The sequence below is a fragment of the Tyto alba genome, unplaced genomic scaffold, assembly GCF_018691265.1.
Source record: "Tyto alba isolate M040663 unplaced genomic scaffold, T.alba_DEE_v4.0 Super-Scaffold_41, whole genome shotgun sequence".
Taxonomy (NCBI): domain Eukaryota; kingdom Metazoa; phylum Chordata; class Aves; order Strigiformes; family Tytonidae; genus Tyto; species Tyto alba.
This window is the reverse complement of record NW_024881317.1, coordinates 13,892,790-13,910,440: the sequence shown is the minus strand read 5'-3', so window position 1 is coordinate 13,910,440 and position 17,651 is coordinate 13,892,790. Positions and strand designations below refer to the sequence as shown.

Here is a 17,651-nt window from a genome sequence, read left to right as displayed (position 1 = left end):
TTTTTTTTTTCCCCCCTTTCTTAAATACATTATCCCAGAGGCACTACCACTGTTGCTGATGAGCTCAGCCTTGGTTCATCTTGGAGCTGGCTGCATTGGCTGTCGGACACAGGGGCAGCTTCTCACAGAAGCCACCCCTGTAGCCCCCTTCCCCTGCTACCAAAATGTTGCCACACAAACCGAATACAGCCTTGTAGACAATATTTTCCCTCTGGGGTTTTGCCTACTCTGGAGATTGGTGCTAATCAGTAGAAACTCAATCAGTGTTTGCTAGTTTAGTCTCCCCACAGAAGTACTAGTAAATTAGCTTACAATTGAAAACAAGATCAGCTGGTGAATTAGAGTGAAAAATTTATTTTAAAGACCTAACTTTTGAGATAGGCAACAATTTATGACACACTGCTAGATCCTCCATTTTTCCCAGAGACTTTATTAATGGAACAGTACCAGCTTTCTTCTATACATCACCATCACTACAATTGGGTGTATTTGCCATGTGTGGAAGGTATATTTACGATTGCAGTAATGACTGGTTTTGCCACCATTCTTGGTGATTAATGTTTCTGTAGCAGCTCCATAGAATAATGCCCTCTAGAAAGCTGACTACTTTCAGAGTGGTTACCTCAAACTAGCCTCAAAACATACGAAGCCATGGGTCAGCTTGCCTTTGCTCCATTGGGAAGAGGCAAAGAAAAAAGCTGTCTTACAAGAAGCTGTCCTTGCTTTGGGCAACTTGGAAGCTCACTGCTGCTGAGGACATAGCAGCCGGTTTGGAAGTGGTCAGCTTTCTAGGGAATGCTGGTGGTCAGTATGAAGCCACAGCAACAAACACTTTTATGTGCCAGTCGTTACTGCACAATGGATCATAACATTACAAAGTGGACTTTAGTTACTTGTTACTGCTTTTCCATATGTTCCACATACCCTACCTCCTGTGCAGGATGTTTTCACAGCCTTTCGTCCTGTGATGTGTTTTTGAAATTCATCTGAAAGCAGAGACCAGACTAAGAAAACCTATACTTTACCCACAGCTGCTGACTGAACTGCCATTTCAGATTAAACATGCCTTCATCATAGTGAATTTTAATACTGTGTTAACAAATTATTCACTACTTATAATTTTTTTAAAAGCAATTGCTCATACATTGTTAAAAGTACATTGCCTTCAGTATGGTTGGATTTTATGAAGAGGGAGAATCAAAAAGCCTTGATTGTTTGCTAAATGGTAACATTTTTTCTTTTTTAGTTGACCTAGTACTTTGTTATCCTCTAAAGTAATCCAACCCTGGTTCATTTTACTTAAAGCTCCCAAATGGCCTTATTCTAACCTGTGTTTGTTGCATAGTTAGCTAACGACTACATGCAGCTTGGTCAGAGGAGCTAAATACTTTTTTTTTATTATTCAAACTAATGAAATACACCCTATGTATCACAGACTTCTATAGCTTACTCTTTTTGGTAGAAGCTTCTTTCACTTTATGGCTTTGCTCATCCCTGTCATCTCAGGACTAGTATCATGTGTCAGTCTGGACATGTATGGTTCCTAAACCATAGACTTGTAAATCCATTAAGGCCATGAAGGTGTTCACATCAGTAAGGCAAGAAAGTCTGGGATTTTCACTGTCATAACTGTGCCAACTACCTGACATACAGGTGTTATCTAAGCCAAATTCCTTAGAGCTGATGCATTCCTATGAAGGCAAAGAAATAGCCTATGGTTTTTGTTGGATTTAACTTCTGGACCCCTTCATGCTTATAAGGTGTTATAAATAGGGCGTTTGTCATAGATTAAAATCCCTCAGAAACGAAGTCTCTTCTTCAAAATCTTCCCCTGCCACTCCCTTAGGACACAGCTGCATTATTGAATTACAATACAGGTAGGTTTCATTTTTCAGACATGAAAATAATACACTAGAAGCTTCCCGGCACTTTCCTGCTAGAAGATGCTTTTCCTGTTCTATCAGTTTAAAAATACTGCATTTTTATTTACTTGACACTGTCAGTGTGATGGAAGGCATTTCCAGTGTGCTGTTTACTCTGAGGGGCTTTGAGGAATGTTCCCATATCCAGCAGTATGTGAACTCCACAGATTATGCTGCCTACATTTTCTTTTGTGATATCGAATGTAACTGGATCAATTCAGTTCAGGATTCAAATTGTCGAGTTCAGGGTTGCCCATGTGGCCATCAGGCTGGTGGGGTTAGGTCATACCAGTTTCTATGGACAGTGAGCAAACTGGAAATATGGCCCCTGCATTTGACTCTCCAGCGAGCTAACCCAGCTCCTGCCTGCAGAGCCACTGACTGAGAGCCCTTGAGCCCACGGCCAGACCTGTGCCTGAATTCAGCCCCCAGGGTGACAGTGAAGGGCTCAGGAGCTCTGCCCGTGCGTCCTGGTTGGGACTGAGCCCAGTGTGGGAAAGGGCTTTTTAGTTTCTGTGAGACCTACACTGTGTCCAGGATGTGCCCAGAGTCTAAACAACAGCTGTAAACATGTATTTTCTTATCTCCCTTTCTAATCTTGGCATATCTCCAGGCTGAACAATAGCCCTTGGATTGTCTGTTTTCTGGCTAAGGGGAGACAATGGGAGTCAATATGAGCAAAGTTACTCTGTGTAAATCAAGGACAATTACTGTCATAAGAAGAGGACTCTTTTCAAGGAACTCCCAGGGAACAAAATGCTGCAAGGCGCTGTGCCACAGCTCTTTCTCTGGAAGTGTCAGCTGCTGCCTGTGCCCAGCACATGCTCCCCATTTGCCCCCGAGCAGAGCTGTGGAGCGGTGCCCTGGGCTTACACCAAACTGGAGGGTTCCCTGTTCTCTTTGGAGTTTTGGAAAATGGTGCCTTTCAAGGGCCAGGAAGGCCAGAGACCCTCCTGTGCCTATCTGTGTGGAGCGGGAAGAGGTGGTTTGTTTAAGGGGGGGGGGGGGGGGGGGGAAGGAACGAAACCCTGATAACACCAAATTTTAAAATGAGGAATTCAAAGCATAGTAGAGAGAAGGGTTCACACCGCTGCATCTGTCCTGCTGGCACAGGAGCTGGGCCAGAGGCTTTCTGAGTGACCGAGTCCCCCAGTGCCCCTGGGAATGATGGAGCTGAGCTGGGATTTGCTAAGCCCGGGCTGGATCTGTCTTCGCAGTCTGGTATTTTAAAATGCCAGCGGAGTGACAATGACTATTTTTTTTTCCTCTTTCCCCCCCAGAATGTGCACCTTCTAGTACAAGCAACTTTGGGTACAAAGCAGAAACACCCTTTCACGTGTATTTCTGGGGAAATGAAGCCTTTGGGCTGCGAAGGGGCTTGGGATGTACAGCAAATACCTGCTGGTGGGAGCCTGTGGGTGTGAGGAGGGCAGGAGGTGAGGCCGGTCCCGAGGCCGAGCCCGCTGTACCGCTGGCTCTGGGCGCGGGGCCGGGCAGGAGCTGCTGGCGCCCACGCGAGTTTTCCCGCGCGGTGTCTGCCCAGGTGCTGGCTGCACACGGGGCTGGATGAGCGCCCGGGCCGGCCCTGAACGTCAGCGTGGGGAGGGGGAGGGAGCCCGGGCCGGCTCCGCTCCGGCACCGTTGCTGAGGCAGCAGGAGCCTCCGCAGCATCCCCGAGAGCCAGGCGGGCAAACTCCTCCTCCCGCCCGCTCTCATCTCTCTCCCCGCTCCCTTTGCAAAGATGGCAACCGACGGGCTGCGCGAGAACGAGACCTTGGCATCGCTGAAAAATGAGGCCGAGAGCCTGAAGGGCAAGCTGGAGGAGGAGCGGGCCAAGCTGCACGACGTGGAGCGTGAGTGGGGCCGGGGCGCGGGGGCGGCCCCGCGGGGTGGGCGGCAAAACGCGCGGCCGCCGGCCCGGGAACGGCAGGTCCGGAGCAGGGCGCGGGAGAGCTGCCCGCTGTCGCGACAGCCGGTGCTCCGCGCGTGCTGGGGCCCAGCTGAGGGCACGGTGGGCGCGCGCGCTCCGCCGCGCAGCGCGAACAATGCGCGGCTCCGCGCCGGCGGAAGGAGGGAGCAGGTGGGGAGCGCGGGCGGCGCAGCCGCTCTGGCCCTTCCGTGACACGCGGGGAACGGCCGCCCCGCACCGGCCCCGGGCCCCGCACCGGCCCCGGGGCCCGCACCGGCCCCGGGGCCCCGCACCGGCCCGGCCCGGCCGCGGGGGCTTCAGGCCTGGCTGGGGCTGCCGCGCTTCCTGCGCTGCCCCTGGTGCGGGAGGCCCGGAGCGGGAGAGACGGTGGAACATCCCCCTCGGTGGATTCTGAGCTTTATTTGCATCGTTCTAATGTACATCTTAGTGGCGCAAACAAAGATTAAACCCAGCCTCGGGGAAGTTGATGGGAATTTGCTTTAGTGAGGCCAGGATTTCCCACAAGGTGGAAGGGGTTTAAAAGGAACAGTGTTTCCAAAACCAGCCCCTTCTTCCCCCCTTCTCCCCGGGAAACAAGTTGCAGGGATCCAGTGCTGATTCAGAGCTGCGGGGTGAGTCAGTGCTCGAGCTGTCAATGCGTAACTTGCCGTTATCAGCTGCAGCTTCACGGTTCTTGGTTAACATAAGAGAAATGACATGGGCAGATTTCAACCCTACCCTCCCCCACGCCCCACTTCCCCCCCTCCCCATTCAGGAAAAAATAAACTAACCTTTTTATCGAGCTTCTGTACAGTAGATATTAGTTCATCTATTCTGAGGTATAAAAATCCTGTATTGAATTTTTATAATTACCGGGATACATGTTGCAGTTGGGTTTTTTTGAGAAAACCATGTAAATCACTGTATTCCTCTCAAATCACATAGCTCACTTTATTAGAAATACTAGTGGGTCATTAAAACTTTTATTTCATCTGTTTTGATGCCTTAAATGTTGAAAAGGAACCTGAGCTTGTATCCAGTGATTTAGCTCTTAGTGTTTTGTAAGACTGAGGGACTGGCAAACATTCTTAAATTTTAGGTGGGGGAGGGTTAGAAGATTTTTTTCTGGAGTAAATAGAGCATCTTCTTGTCTACATTAGACAGTCATATGATATATGAGTGTCCTATTAATAGAAATAATTAAACAAATGGAGATGGCATTATTACAGAAACATTACCATAAATCATCATATTCCTACAGTGTAATTTCTGTATCAGTAGTGGGGCCTCTGTTTAACAGATCACTTAAGCATATGCTTAAATCTATTTGCTCACAAAGAGTTTTACCTATGATGGCAGTGATACTGTAGGTGTGGGTATCACTGATAGTCATAGGATATTTAAGTCTTTGTCATATGTAAAATCTGTAAATTTACATTGGAAGGCTGTGTTTGCATAGCCATGATGTGATTTCTAAGACAAAAGTCTTATGCTGCTGTAGAACAAAGTTCCCTCATGATGTTTTATACCACTGATTCTGTATCAGAGCTTTATTGCACTTAAATTATCCCCAATAACTATTTCTGCAGAGATTGTAAGTTTCAGAATAAAGCATCTCTTCTGTTTTGTTTTGGGTTTTTTTTTTTTTTTTTTTTTTTTTCTTAATCTAAAATTGTATCTTTCGCATTTTTTTTCTCTGATGATGATTTTCCCTCTATGGTTCCCAAAACAAACAGCTGGCTGAACTAGGATTGCCCTTATTTGTTCAACTGGTTTGGAACAGCTATCAACAATGTGAATAGAAAAAGGAAATACCAAACGTTCATTTGATTTGCAGTCTTACAATTTTAAGGATTCAATTCTATCGCTTAAAATTTTAGATGTAGATAAAACTGTTCTGTTCATGCAATCCATAAATTTTTAAGGTCAGAAGAGACCATTAGGACCAACTGACTTCCAGCACAGAAAAGATCAAAGACCCAATAGTATCTGCATCAAGTCTACACTTCCTGTTCAGGTCAAATTAAAAGTTTTAGAAAAATAACCTGCTATATCTGGGCCTTTGTAAACCCACTCAAACTACTTATTGGCTTTAGCTGATCCACTTGCCTGAGTGAGTAATTTTCAACTATCTTGAAACAATATTGGAGAATGCTTCAAAATAATTATCTGACTCTAAAACCTGTGCTAGGCAGGTGCATGATCACTGTGACTGTGGTTGGAGATAAGCGTCCTGAGAGAATCAGTAACGCTAAACCAGACAATTCCACAGACTCCCGGCTGCATTGACATAATGGAAACACTTTGTCCATTGTCTGTGAAACATTTGTTTTTTCAGATATGTTCTGGACACAAGCATCTTTCCCAGCTGCCATAATAACCTTCTGTCCTGTGTTTTCATATCTTTTGATTGGATCATTTGGCAGGTTTCCATGGGCAAAAGTAGGAGGCAATCTATCTTTTCCTCAGTGGGTTTATGAGCTACTTTCTCAGAAACTTGCTTCTGACCTCCTGTTAGAGATGGTATGGACAAATGGTCAGGAATGATGGACAGCACTTTCCCCCTGGCTGGGTGAGGCTGGTCCAGCAGAGATTTCAGGTGAGAACATTATTCTGGCACAGCCTGTGGGGATGGTGGTTCTGAAAGACAACTCTTGGACAGCTGATCCACTCAAAATCAGTCTCTGCCTTAGGCAGAAATTGCTGCCCTGACCCTGTGCCAGGGAATGATCTCAAAGTTAAGGATGCCTGCTCTCTTGCTCTGACAGCCCTTCCTAGCCCATGATCTTTCTTGCAGCTCTAGAAAAGTGACGAAGGGTGAAGCATCAACGCAGCTCATTAAAGCATGTGAGCTTCTGCATTTATTTAAAAAGGTTTGACTCAGGATTTCCCCCTTAGCTAACAGCAGCAGGATCATCTTAGGTTTCAGCATGGACAGACACACAACACAGGGAAGCTCTGGATCCTATCATCTCTTCTCTAGACAGAGTGATTTTTAATTTTGGTGCCAGGGTCTCCTGCCCCAGGACCCCTACTGTGCTGTGAGACTTGAAGCAATGCCTACCTTCCCTAATGCTCTGTGTGAAATGTGTCAATGCTGCCACAGGGTGCCAAGATTCATCATGGCCTTACTAAGCTTTGTGCTGGATGAACAATGCTGGAGCAGAGCAAATAGGTTTCCTCAGATGGCGCTTTCTCCCAGACATGTGCAGAGGACCCCAGCGTGAGGCTTCAGGGTTACATGAGACACCTTTTAGTTGTGTCAGCTGCTGTGGGATGAATTTTATGTCAAACTGAGTTTGCACAGTTGGAAGTGTAAATTTGTTGGCTTTTTAAGAATATCATCTGAAAGTACTGCTGTTAAATGAGGTATCAAAGAACTGACTTCTCCACCAGAGGATGCTTGCTGCCCTCTCTGTTTCTCTTTCCCATGAAAGAAAAAGCTGACCCACCTACCCAGGGAGTCCCCAGTGCCCGTAGACACTGTTGAGAAGTTGGGTAGCACACTCTTACAGCAAATTCCAAGCTTCCCTGCTTGCTTGGAGCTGTGTCCTGGTCCTCAGTGCTCCCCTGGCCACCAGAAGGGATGTCTCAGCAGAGAAAAAGTCTCCAGTGCCAGTGGCTAGTACCTGTATCACACTGTACCACCGTGTTTCTGAGAGCCAACTGCAGCTGGGAGTCTCAGATCCAGAACAAGTGTTTTACCATTGAAACTTCGGAGATTTGATGCTTAACCCCTTCTTTTGTATGATTTTTCCTCCAGACCCAGTAGTGGTCTTCACTTCTGCTGAGTACCTTGAGGCATGTGTTAGGCTGGAGGCTCTCTGTGCACTTTCAGACCTCAGTCAGATTGAGGGTTTCCCCATAAGAGGGGACAAGGGGGTAATTATTTTTCACTTATACTTGGGTGTGATGGTCTGCAAGAGCTTCAGCTGCTACAGCTGTGGAATTCAAGCCCTGAGTAAATTCATCCTTCTCTTTATCCAGTGAATATGTTCATACACCGCCCATCTTGGTTTTACCACCTGCCAGCTCTGAAGCAGAGTTCATTGGCTTGCACTGTAGACTCAAACTTCATGGAATAGTTCCTCCAAGTGACATTACTCATAAACGTAGAGGTTTGTCAGGGCAGAGCTTTGGTGCAGGGCTCTCTAACCATCAGCTGTTTGCAGTTCATCAGGTGGCAGAGCGTGTGGAGGCGCTGGGCCAGTTTGTGATGAAGACCAGGAGGACCCTGAAGGGCCACGGGAATAAAGTTCTCTGTATGGACTGGTGCAAAGACAAGAGAAGAATTGTGAGCTCTTCCCAGGTATGATGTTGAGCAGATGTTTTTCAAATCTACTGTTGGGTACTATACAAATCTTTTGGCTGTGCTATGTGCCACTCTTTGCAGACAATACCTGTGTATAGTGTAAATGTTTTCAAGATGCCCTTCAAGCAGCTAATTGGCAATTTATTTTTTCAGAGAGCATAAATCCAAGTTCTGATCATCACTACACCTGTTGTAGCTAATACACTAAATGTTTCTTGTCCAATCATATACAGATTTTTCCCCATATTCCCTGCTACAATAGAAAATAAACAGAACCCATCTGAGGCCTCTTCTATTTCCTTGTTCTTTACAGATAAAATATTTAGTAATTATTTCAGTTTGTTGTTCAGAGAAAATAATCACAAAAAGGGAAGGGAAGAAATGTTGATTCCTCTAGAGATTTCTGTGCACAGAAATTTCTGCAGTCTGTATGACTGGTGTGGCCTTGAAAGCCTCAAACATCCTGCCAAAATTACTGCATTTATTTGGCCATTTCGAGAAACAGTCCTAGCACCTGCTCAAGACCAGTCTCATGAGCTGGAGGAGGTAATGAGATAATTACTTTTTAGATTCCCTAGTTCATTCTGAGCCCAATGTGACAGTGAGTGAGCTTGTTGCATCTCACAGCTGTTCGTTGACCTATATGAAATCTGTCAGGGGTCTCACTTGGGGGATAAAAATAGGCAATCTGCATTGCAAGCTACCTTCAGTTACTGTGAGTTTTTACCATTCATGGTGATCTCAGCAAAGAGAATAGTTTTAAATAATTAATGCCACATTTTTTAATGTGGTTAAAATGTCAGTGTTTAGATCAGAAAACTGGACAGGCAAGTTGTAATTCATTTTTGCATTTTTTAACTCTATTTTAAGAACTGTAGTGAGTCTAGGTACAGCAACAATTGTTTCTCGGTAATAAGCATTTTGCTTTCATGATATGGGGAGGATAACAATATTATGTGCAGAAGGCAAAGTAGCTGGCATACACAAAGTGATTGTGTAGCTCTCTGTGGAGGGTTCTTACCATGGCTATTTAGCAGATGGTATCAGTGGGTAATTGAAGGTTAAGTAAGTGTAGTAAGAAGTAAAGGGAAAACCAGGAGAAGACAGGAAAGTGAAAATGCATAAAGAGTGCAACACCCATAAATAGTCCTCATGAGTGCTACCAGTTCAACGAGTGATTTGTAATACAGGTCATCTCTTGTATTTGTAAGGTCCTGTACTGAGCCACTGACAGGTACCACTTGGGAGAGGTGGCCAATTTTGCAGGTGATTACAGGCTGGGAGAAACACATTGTGGATGAAAGGATGCAAGTGAGGGCTCACTAGTGGCAGTTTCCTCAGGAGATGGTCCTGTCCATGGCATGTGCTGCAAGTGAGAGGAGTTCTCATAAAGCCACTAAAAGGGAACAAAAAAAAAAAAAACAAACTAATTTGGTCTATTAAGCCAACATCAGTCATCTCAGTGAGGAGGAGATATGCTTTTCTTCTGGTCAGAGACATAACTGGCACCACTGAGGAGTGTCTCCTCATTGCTTTACCATGACCATTGTGCTGTTGTTAAAATGGAGACAAAAAATGTAATGACATAACAGACTGGGGGATGGAAAGGAGCAGCAGTGTTTTCCTCAAATCTGCGATGATGGCTGACACCCATGTCTCTGAAAGTCCTCAGTTTCTCTCTGTGTGCTTTCATTTAGGATGGGAAGGTGATCGTCTGGGATTCCTTCACTACCAACAAGGTAAGTGAAATTTCAGCAAAAATCAGATTTCTGTGCACAGGGCAAATGACAGTAGGGTAAGATGGAGGGCTGAAGGGCTCACAGGTGTCACAGGAGGCAGTGGGATGATGGGATAACATGCAAACCTCCACCAGCACCTCAAACCAAGGGGCCCAGGACAAACCACCTCCCCTGACTTGCCTCTGAGCAAAGTCCCTGTCACAGCACGGGGGGTTGTTGTGGTCTCCAGCAGGAGGCTCGGATCCAGCCTCTTCACTGACAGGGAGGGCTCCCAGCTAGGGGCAAAGCCCAGCCAGCAAAACAGAGTCCCTCCCTGGGTAACCCCTGTACCAGGTGCCGTGTGTCATCACTGGGAATCCTTCAGCCATGGTGTTCACTGTGAAATAGTGCCACTGCTCCTTCAAGTCCTGCCAGGGCTGCCTTGTGGCACCCTGCTTCACACAGCTGAGAAAAACCAGCTTGTTCGTAACTCACTTTTGTACGTGAAGCAGTGGGCACCTTTTACAGCACTGAATAACCCAGATGATAAAACATACTCTGTGATCAGTTTGGGCATTATTAATAAGGTGGAAAGTTCAAGGAGGGACTAGCCATCCTGCTGCTCTGCTGGGTTCTGCAGTAGGGGTTGTCCCAGCCTTACATGTGAGTTATTTCTGGTGAAAACACCTGTACCTTTCACTGACCCTAAGAATGTCCAACAGAAATACTGAATGTACTACTCTACACTGTTTTCCTTGCACCCATCAGAGAAACAGTGATATCCGAGTTTAAAAAGATGCTGTGTTTTAGGAACATGCAGTGACGATGCCATGTACCTGGGTGATGGCGTGTGCATATGCCCCATCTGGATGTGCCATTGCTTGTGGGTAAGTTCCCAGTTTCCACAGCTGCTTACAGAGAGAAGCTTGGTTTGTAGTGGTATCCTGGTGCCTTCAGATGCTGACAGCTAGAAGTTCACGTGCCTCGACTGTGGGTGGAAGGACTGCATTTAGTCCCTCTGATTCTATTCCCACCAAGGCTTGTACACATTATCTCCACTGACTTCAGGGCAATAGCATTTGTTGTGTAAGCATGGAAAATAATCCTCTTTCAGCATTTATATCATGGGTTAGGAATTCTGCATGCATGCAACTTCCCTGTTCCAGTTTGGTTGTGCGTGTTGGATATATCTTCTAAGAGAGAGAGGTTTGAATCCTGTTCTCACTTTGCAGTCTTTCTTCTATGACATAGAGAAGGTCAGTCATCAACGATTACCAGCACGTGATTAGATCTTGCCTAGATGGGGTGGGGAGAAGTAACCCCATCCTTGATAATCTCCAAGTTTTCTGAGAGCTCAGGTTTGAGAAAATTGAGTTTATGCAGGAGAGAAAACAAAGAGTTGAGATGTTGGCAAAACATCTTTTAAAAAGGGACTGGGTGGATCAAACAGGCAAAGCAAGCTTGGGATGAGAGAAAGGAACAAAGGGAGACTTTATTGTGCAGCTTGCAAATCTAGAAAGCAGCAGACTGAGACAGACAGGCAGACTCCGTAAATGTGTGTGAAGAGGAAGTGTGTTTTTGACTAAACCTCAAAGAATGGCAAGAAAGGTCTGTTTTCACACTTACAAGAGAGACAGTGAGGGTGTATACGCATTGTACTACCTAATTCTGTATTTCTCTTTGTGCTGCCAGTTAAGTGCTGTGGATGTAATTTAAGGCACAGCACCAGCAGCTGGTGGTGCGCTGGGATCCCAGGGACCAGGGCAGGGCTGATCTGCCACGGCTCTAGAAAAGTGTCAGACACGAGTCAGACCCTTTAGAAAGTCCCACATCTGGCCTGGGAGACACAGCTTAACTGGTGCAACTGTCCAGGATGGACACACCAGCCACAGAGGTTAGTGCTTCTGTTGCCTTTTCTCCAAACTCTGCTGAAAGTGCCGTCTTCATATGCACTACTTGCTATACTACCTCTTCCATAGGAGTTAGGTCAAATTTATTAAGGAAGATAATTAATGTTGCTGAAATACTGATCCTTGCAATGACAGATGTCAACAGAAAAATGGAAGTTTGGCTGTATGTGAAATATTAACCCTGAGGTGACTGCTATGTCATCTCCAAGTTTATACTTTCGTGAGGTTCCATTCAGTGCCATTTATAAACTCGATGAGGGTAAAAAATACTGAGGCGCAGCTGTTCAAGTTCTGTAGAGTAGCCAGCCTGGTGAGGCAGCTGGGGCTTCCCTGCACAGGGAGATCCCAGACAGCACAATACAGGGAAGTCGGTACTTGTAAGGGTTTGGCAGCGAAGCACTGACAGGTGGTTTCCTTCTTATCACCACTCGCCTTTTGTCGTTGCAGTTTTAACCAGTTCTCCTCTCTCTGTTATTGCTATTATTACTTTAGTGGCCTGGACAACAAGTGTTCTGTGTACCCTCTGACATTTGACAAAAATGAAAATATGGCTGCAAAGAAGAAATCAGTTGCAATGCACACAAACTACTTGTCTGCCTGCAGCTTCACTAACTCAGACATGCAGGTAAATGCATTCCCTACCCACTGCTCACCGTCCAGCAACACCTAACATGAGCTGCACTCATACGTGGTGCAAGTCACCTTCCTTGCACCTGGGGCACCCAGGGCCGGGCCGTGTCCTGCCATGTGCAAGGGCTGCTGGAAGACCCTTACTGGGGCAGTGAGGGTGCTGCAAAAGCTGCTGTAAGGAAATGCTTGTCACAGTCCGTGGCCAGGCTGTCATGCCTGTGCCCTGCAAAGGCTTGTCGCTTCTGCAGAGGGAGCTCGCTGTTACCTGTGTGTTCTCTGCTCACTGGGTCTATGCTGGCTTGTGCTTTTAGGAGCCCAAACTAATACAAATAGTTAAAACCCCAGTTTGGCTAGGACTGGGTTGGATGTGTGCTGTGCCAGCCAGTGGAGGCTGTTGTTTTCCTGCTTTATCCTGGATGTCCAGCCAACTTTGCTTTTCCTTTCATTCTTAGTATTTTTTGTTTGTACCAAGTGAGATATTTGAGCTTGAGGATGGCCCTACCGGGCCAGCCCTGTTCATACATGTGGTGGTGTGTTCCCTTGACGGAAAGGAGTGATTTTATCCCCATCTCACAGACGGGGTTGGAGCACAGAGGCTCGCAGTGGGAGACGATGACAAAGCCAGGAACTAAATGCAGATTTTCTGAGACCAGGCCAGCCTTCCTCTGTAGTGAATATCTCAAAGATCTCTTTCTCCAGGAACATGAAAGATGATGAAAGGAGCCAGGATAATCCCTCTGTCCTCTCTGCTTTTTGAATTTACTTGAAACTCTGCTCGGTGCAGCTCTGCAGCAAAATAAGAGGCAGAGGGGAGCATTTTCATTGCTCTCTGTGTCAGGAGAGCTGCTAGAAAGGGAATACCTTGTCCCCTTCTTTCAGATATTTGGAACTCTTCTGAAGGAAACATCAGCTTTCATTGCTTCTATTTCAGGACATGAAATGCCCAAGTGTATGTTGTTGTTTGTCATTCTATGGTTTCCATAATGACTCCGAGGTGCTAATTTAAGTCCATTGCCATGGAAACAAGTGGTGGAGGTACCCAGCGCTCAGGCTTGCTTAGCCCTGACCTGACTGTGCAGGAGCCCTGTGTAATTAGAGCAGTCTAAATTAAGTGGAATGTTTCTAATGATGTAGAAAACCAGTATTCTCTTTCCTTGTCTATACCTGTATGCATTGTGATTAAATCCTATGAAAGGAAAAATAGTTATTTATTTTTTGTAATAAAAAAAGAAAGCAAAATTGGGTCTTTTTTCTCCATATTAGATACATTGATATTGAACATAATGTATTACTGTTGTTAAATAATACCACAGTGGATTTAGGTGCTTTATATTCAGTGATTCAGAGATTTTTCTGAAGACTTTCAAGATAAATTTTCTTGTGATCGATAGGCTTATAAGTGATCATTTATAGCACTGCATGCTATTATTGAAACAAATAGAAGCAAGTGGGTTGGCCAAGCTTCTGCTGGGCCCCAGCTGTGTAGAGGATCCTAGAGAATCCCAGATTTCTTATCTTTTTCTTTTACATAACAGCCTCAGAATTAAAATTATTCAGTACCTCTGTGGGTGCACAGTGCAGCAAGCAGACTGTGCAGGAGCTTTCCCAGCTGTGTGCGGAGCAGCTCTGCTCTCCTGGCTCACATCACCAAGGGATGTGGTACCTGTCCTGGAGCAGCCCTAGTGCGTGGCAGAGGTGTCCCCCAGCCCAGCATCCCCAGAGCACCCAGCACCCACTGCTAGTGGGTGCTGTGAATGCCACTGCTCTGCCCGGGCTGCTCTCTCAAAACTACAGCTCAGTTTTCCCTCAGAGGAATGAAAGACATGGTGGTAGTTTAGGAGTTGGTGTGCCCATGGGCATCTGGCAGTGCTATGGAAACAGAAGAGTGGGGCTGGTTCATCACTGATGAAAGCCACTGTCAGGCTGTGTGGATACTGAAAGAGGGGATCCCATCCTTGCTCCTCATCGTGTTTCCACCTGGGCTAAGACAAGCACTGAGCAGCAGGGCTGGGGGACATGTGCCACCTCATTCTTGGTGCCCCCAATCAGTCTTGCCAGAGCGAGCCTCCCCCGCTACGGTACGCAGAGAGCCAGAGAGCCTCGCTTCCTAAATTAGGTATCTGCAGCTCTGCGGGGTGATAATTCTCCCCATGTGACAATTCTCCATGCATATTAATAGCAACAGTTAATTGGGATCTCAAGTGCTTTGCATAGGGCAGGCAGCCATACTCCCAGTGCGGCAGGGCTGAGAAGCAGGATGGGGCCCATGGCAATGGCAGAGCAGGCAGAGGTGAGGGTGGCCCCTCGGCGCTGCCCCTAGCCCTGGTGCATCTGCTCCTGGCGAGCAGGGCCGTGTCCCTGCTGTCCCCTGCCCTATGCAAGTGCTGCCTCTTGCCGCCAGGCGCCAGGCGAGGATCCCCGTCCAGCGCTGCCGGAGCCCCTTGTGCAGCAAGCTGGAGTCCAATAGCAAAGACTGTTAACTCCCTTCTGATTTTGGATTTTTCGGAGGTTTTTTTGGTTTGGTTTTCAACAGCAATACCCTGAAGTTGAGTCCATAACGTTTCTCTTTAAGCATTAGCTGGAGCTCTGGGTTGCCATCAGACCCTTCCCTTGCACCTTTAGCTACTCCTATTCCCCTCATATCTTTCTTACATGCTATTACAAGACCAAATCCTCAGAGCTGAAAGTCTTCATTCCTTAGCCAAGTACAAATATTCCTCAGAACAGAGAAGTTCATTGATCTAGGCTCAAAAGCTGTCCAGAAAGACAAGTCAGGACTTTCTTCTGCTATTATCATCTCAGAGTATTAATGTCTCTCTACTGCAGGGTTCAGAACAGTCTGTTCTGCAGCTTTGCAGACCTCTGTTTATGGGAGGAGTTTTTGGAGCATCTGTCAAACATGTTCAGTGTTTAACCTTTATGCAACTCTGTGAGTGGTTTCATGATTGTGTGACCATTTTCTTCTTGAAGGGTATTTTCTTTTTAACTTCTAACTACCCACTGGGTTCCCCTGAATTTCCTCACTGACCATGAGAAAAACCTGTATACAAGACCGAGAGCCCTCCTAAGTTTACTGTTGCATCCTTCCACACCAGTGCACAGGGCCCCTTTCAACCTACAGAATCTGGGATTGCATAACAGCTTCGGGTGCCAAGGGGAAATTTTGAACAATTGAACATCATCAGGATTTAGCCACAATAACAAGCGCTGATCACATGTGCTTTCTACAAGCACTGTAGCAGATGAGGGAAGCTGTGATCTGTGTTCGGTCAGTGTATGTTTAAGCCCTTTCACACACAAATGATTTTGGACAAGAGAGAGGTGATGGACTTATCAAACAACTGTCTAGACAGGCTTACTTCCCTTTCAGAAAATCCATGTCTTAAGCCCAATTAATTGGGTTTAACCTAGCTATTTCAAGCAGAAAAAAAAAATTAGAGAGTTAAACAGGTATACTTAATTCCAACAGTTCTTCTCTTTACTTGGGTTGAATTCCAGCAGCCTAAATATGGATAGGGTTAAATACAGGGGCAGACAGGAATACCAGTCTGGTTTTACCTCCTTTTTGGAGGAAATGGAAATGCCAGCAGATCCTTAGTGCCATCAGCTCTCCAAACCCCACTGCACAAAACTGACCATTATTGAAACACTGTGTAGGTATAGCTGTGTCAATACATGTCTCTTTTCCACTCTAACTTCTTTCCTTAAAAATAGAAAACATAAACTGTGCTTAGATTCACACTGGTTTTATGGCTTTGATTTATTGCATAATACTTCATTAAATTAAAGCTGTCCTTGGTGTATGTATAGGATGTCAGTTGTATCTTTGCAAACTTGATGATCATCTGCTGATTTGTGACTCTTCTTGCCACATCTTGTAGATTCTGACAGCAAGTGGAGATGGAACTTGTGCTCTGTGGGATGTTGAGAGTGGTCAGCTTCTACAGAGTTTCCATGGTCATGGAGCTGATGTCCTATGCCTGGACCTGGCCCCTTCTGAAACGGGAAATACGTTTGTCTCTGGGGTAAGCAGGAGCTTCTTATCATACTATAAAATTAAAGAATGTGGAAGGGAAAACGCAGCAAAGCAGAAGGCTTGTGATCTTACTGAGAGAGTGCTGGAGTATGTGTTGGAAGCCCCAGTGCAATCTGCTCATTGCAAGCACATTTTCCAAGCTGGAGCAAATTAAACCCCTGACTGCGGGGTCAAACCCACCCAGCCAGTCTGACTGCAGTTCTGCTTACTTAGCAAATTCCACCCTACACCAAAGCAATCCAGCCAGAGATCAAAACAACATCTCTCCCGGGAAGGGAAAGGCTCAGAGTTAGAGCAGCGGGCTGGTACCACAGCAGAGGTGTGAGCCCCTGTGGATAGGAGCCCAGCACAGCAGACGACTTCCCGCTTTTGGCTCCTTATTCGTGCCCAGCTCTCTGGAGCCAGATGGGGTGTGCCAGGCGGCTGCTCAGGGCAGCAAAGTGGGGCTGCAAATAACCTGCGTGCCACTATATCCCTCAACTGCTCCCCAGAAGCCAAGGGGTAGCTTGGACATTGGCGAAACCCTCATACAAGTTGGAGCAGAGAGATGAGGTGTGGCCACATCTTCAGCTGTTGCTGAGTCCCTTGTGCCTTCCAGTGGTACCAGAGGCATGTAAAGCCCCTTCATCAGTCAAACCCTGCCCGCTCCCTCTCCTGGCCCAAAGGAACACACAAACCTCACTGGGACTGCACGACTGGTGTGGGAAAGTACTCAGGGCATCTTTCAGATCTTGTCCTGCTGCTGAGGGATCACTGTTCCTGGGCAACCAAGTCATTGGCATGCAGCCAGGCAGTGAGGCAGGCAAGGCATAAAGGTGACTGCGACAGGGCTTATCTCCTTTTTGAGGTGGTACTGGTCTTTCCCACATCAGAAATTGAGTGTGCAGGTGAGAGCTGGCAGGAGCTGGGAGATGACCTCTCTTACTGGAGGCAGGTTGCTACCAGTAACTGCTGAAGCTATCTGGTTTCTGAGCCCCACCAGCACTGGCCCAGGGCTGATCCTGTGCTTGCTGATGGAAATGGCCTCTGTGCCAGAGGGTGCCAACCATGGATTAGGGGATTCCACTTGTGCTTGGACTCATGGTCCCATTCCTACACAACAAACCTGGACCTCTTCTGTTACGGTTCTTTTATCAGATTTGGCTGGCCCATCAGGAGCAGCACCCACCACACCAGCCTGGTTTGCCTGCTGCTAGCACAGCTGCTCCGAAGCG

The 17,651-nt window shown here is 46.6% G+C and overlaps 1 protein-coding gene across 2 annotated transcripts in view; it reads left to right on the top strand.

Annotated features, from left to right (window-relative positions):
- GNB5 (G protein subunit beta 5) overlaps positions 1 to 17,651 on the top strand; it is a 31,180-nt gene that overhangs the window by 5,067 nt on the left and 8,462 nt on the right. For both annotated transcript variants that reach the window (XM_042804055.1, XM_042804054.1), the window contains 6 exons: positions 3,664 to 3,775; positions 8,004 to 8,140; positions 9,841 to 9,882; positions 10,672 to 10,748; positions 12,264 to 12,396; positions 16,283 to 16,426. In XM_042804055.1, coding sequence (XP_042659989.1) covers positions 3,664 to 3,775; positions 8,004 to 8,140; positions 9,841 to 9,882; positions 10,672 to 10,748; positions 12,264 to 12,396; positions 16,283 to 16,426 — 645 coding nt within the window. The remainder of the gene's footprint in view (positions 1 to 3,663; positions 3,776 to 8,003; positions 8,141 to 9,840; positions 9,883 to 10,671; positions 10,749 to 12,263; positions 12,397 to 16,282; positions 16,427 to 17,651) is intronic.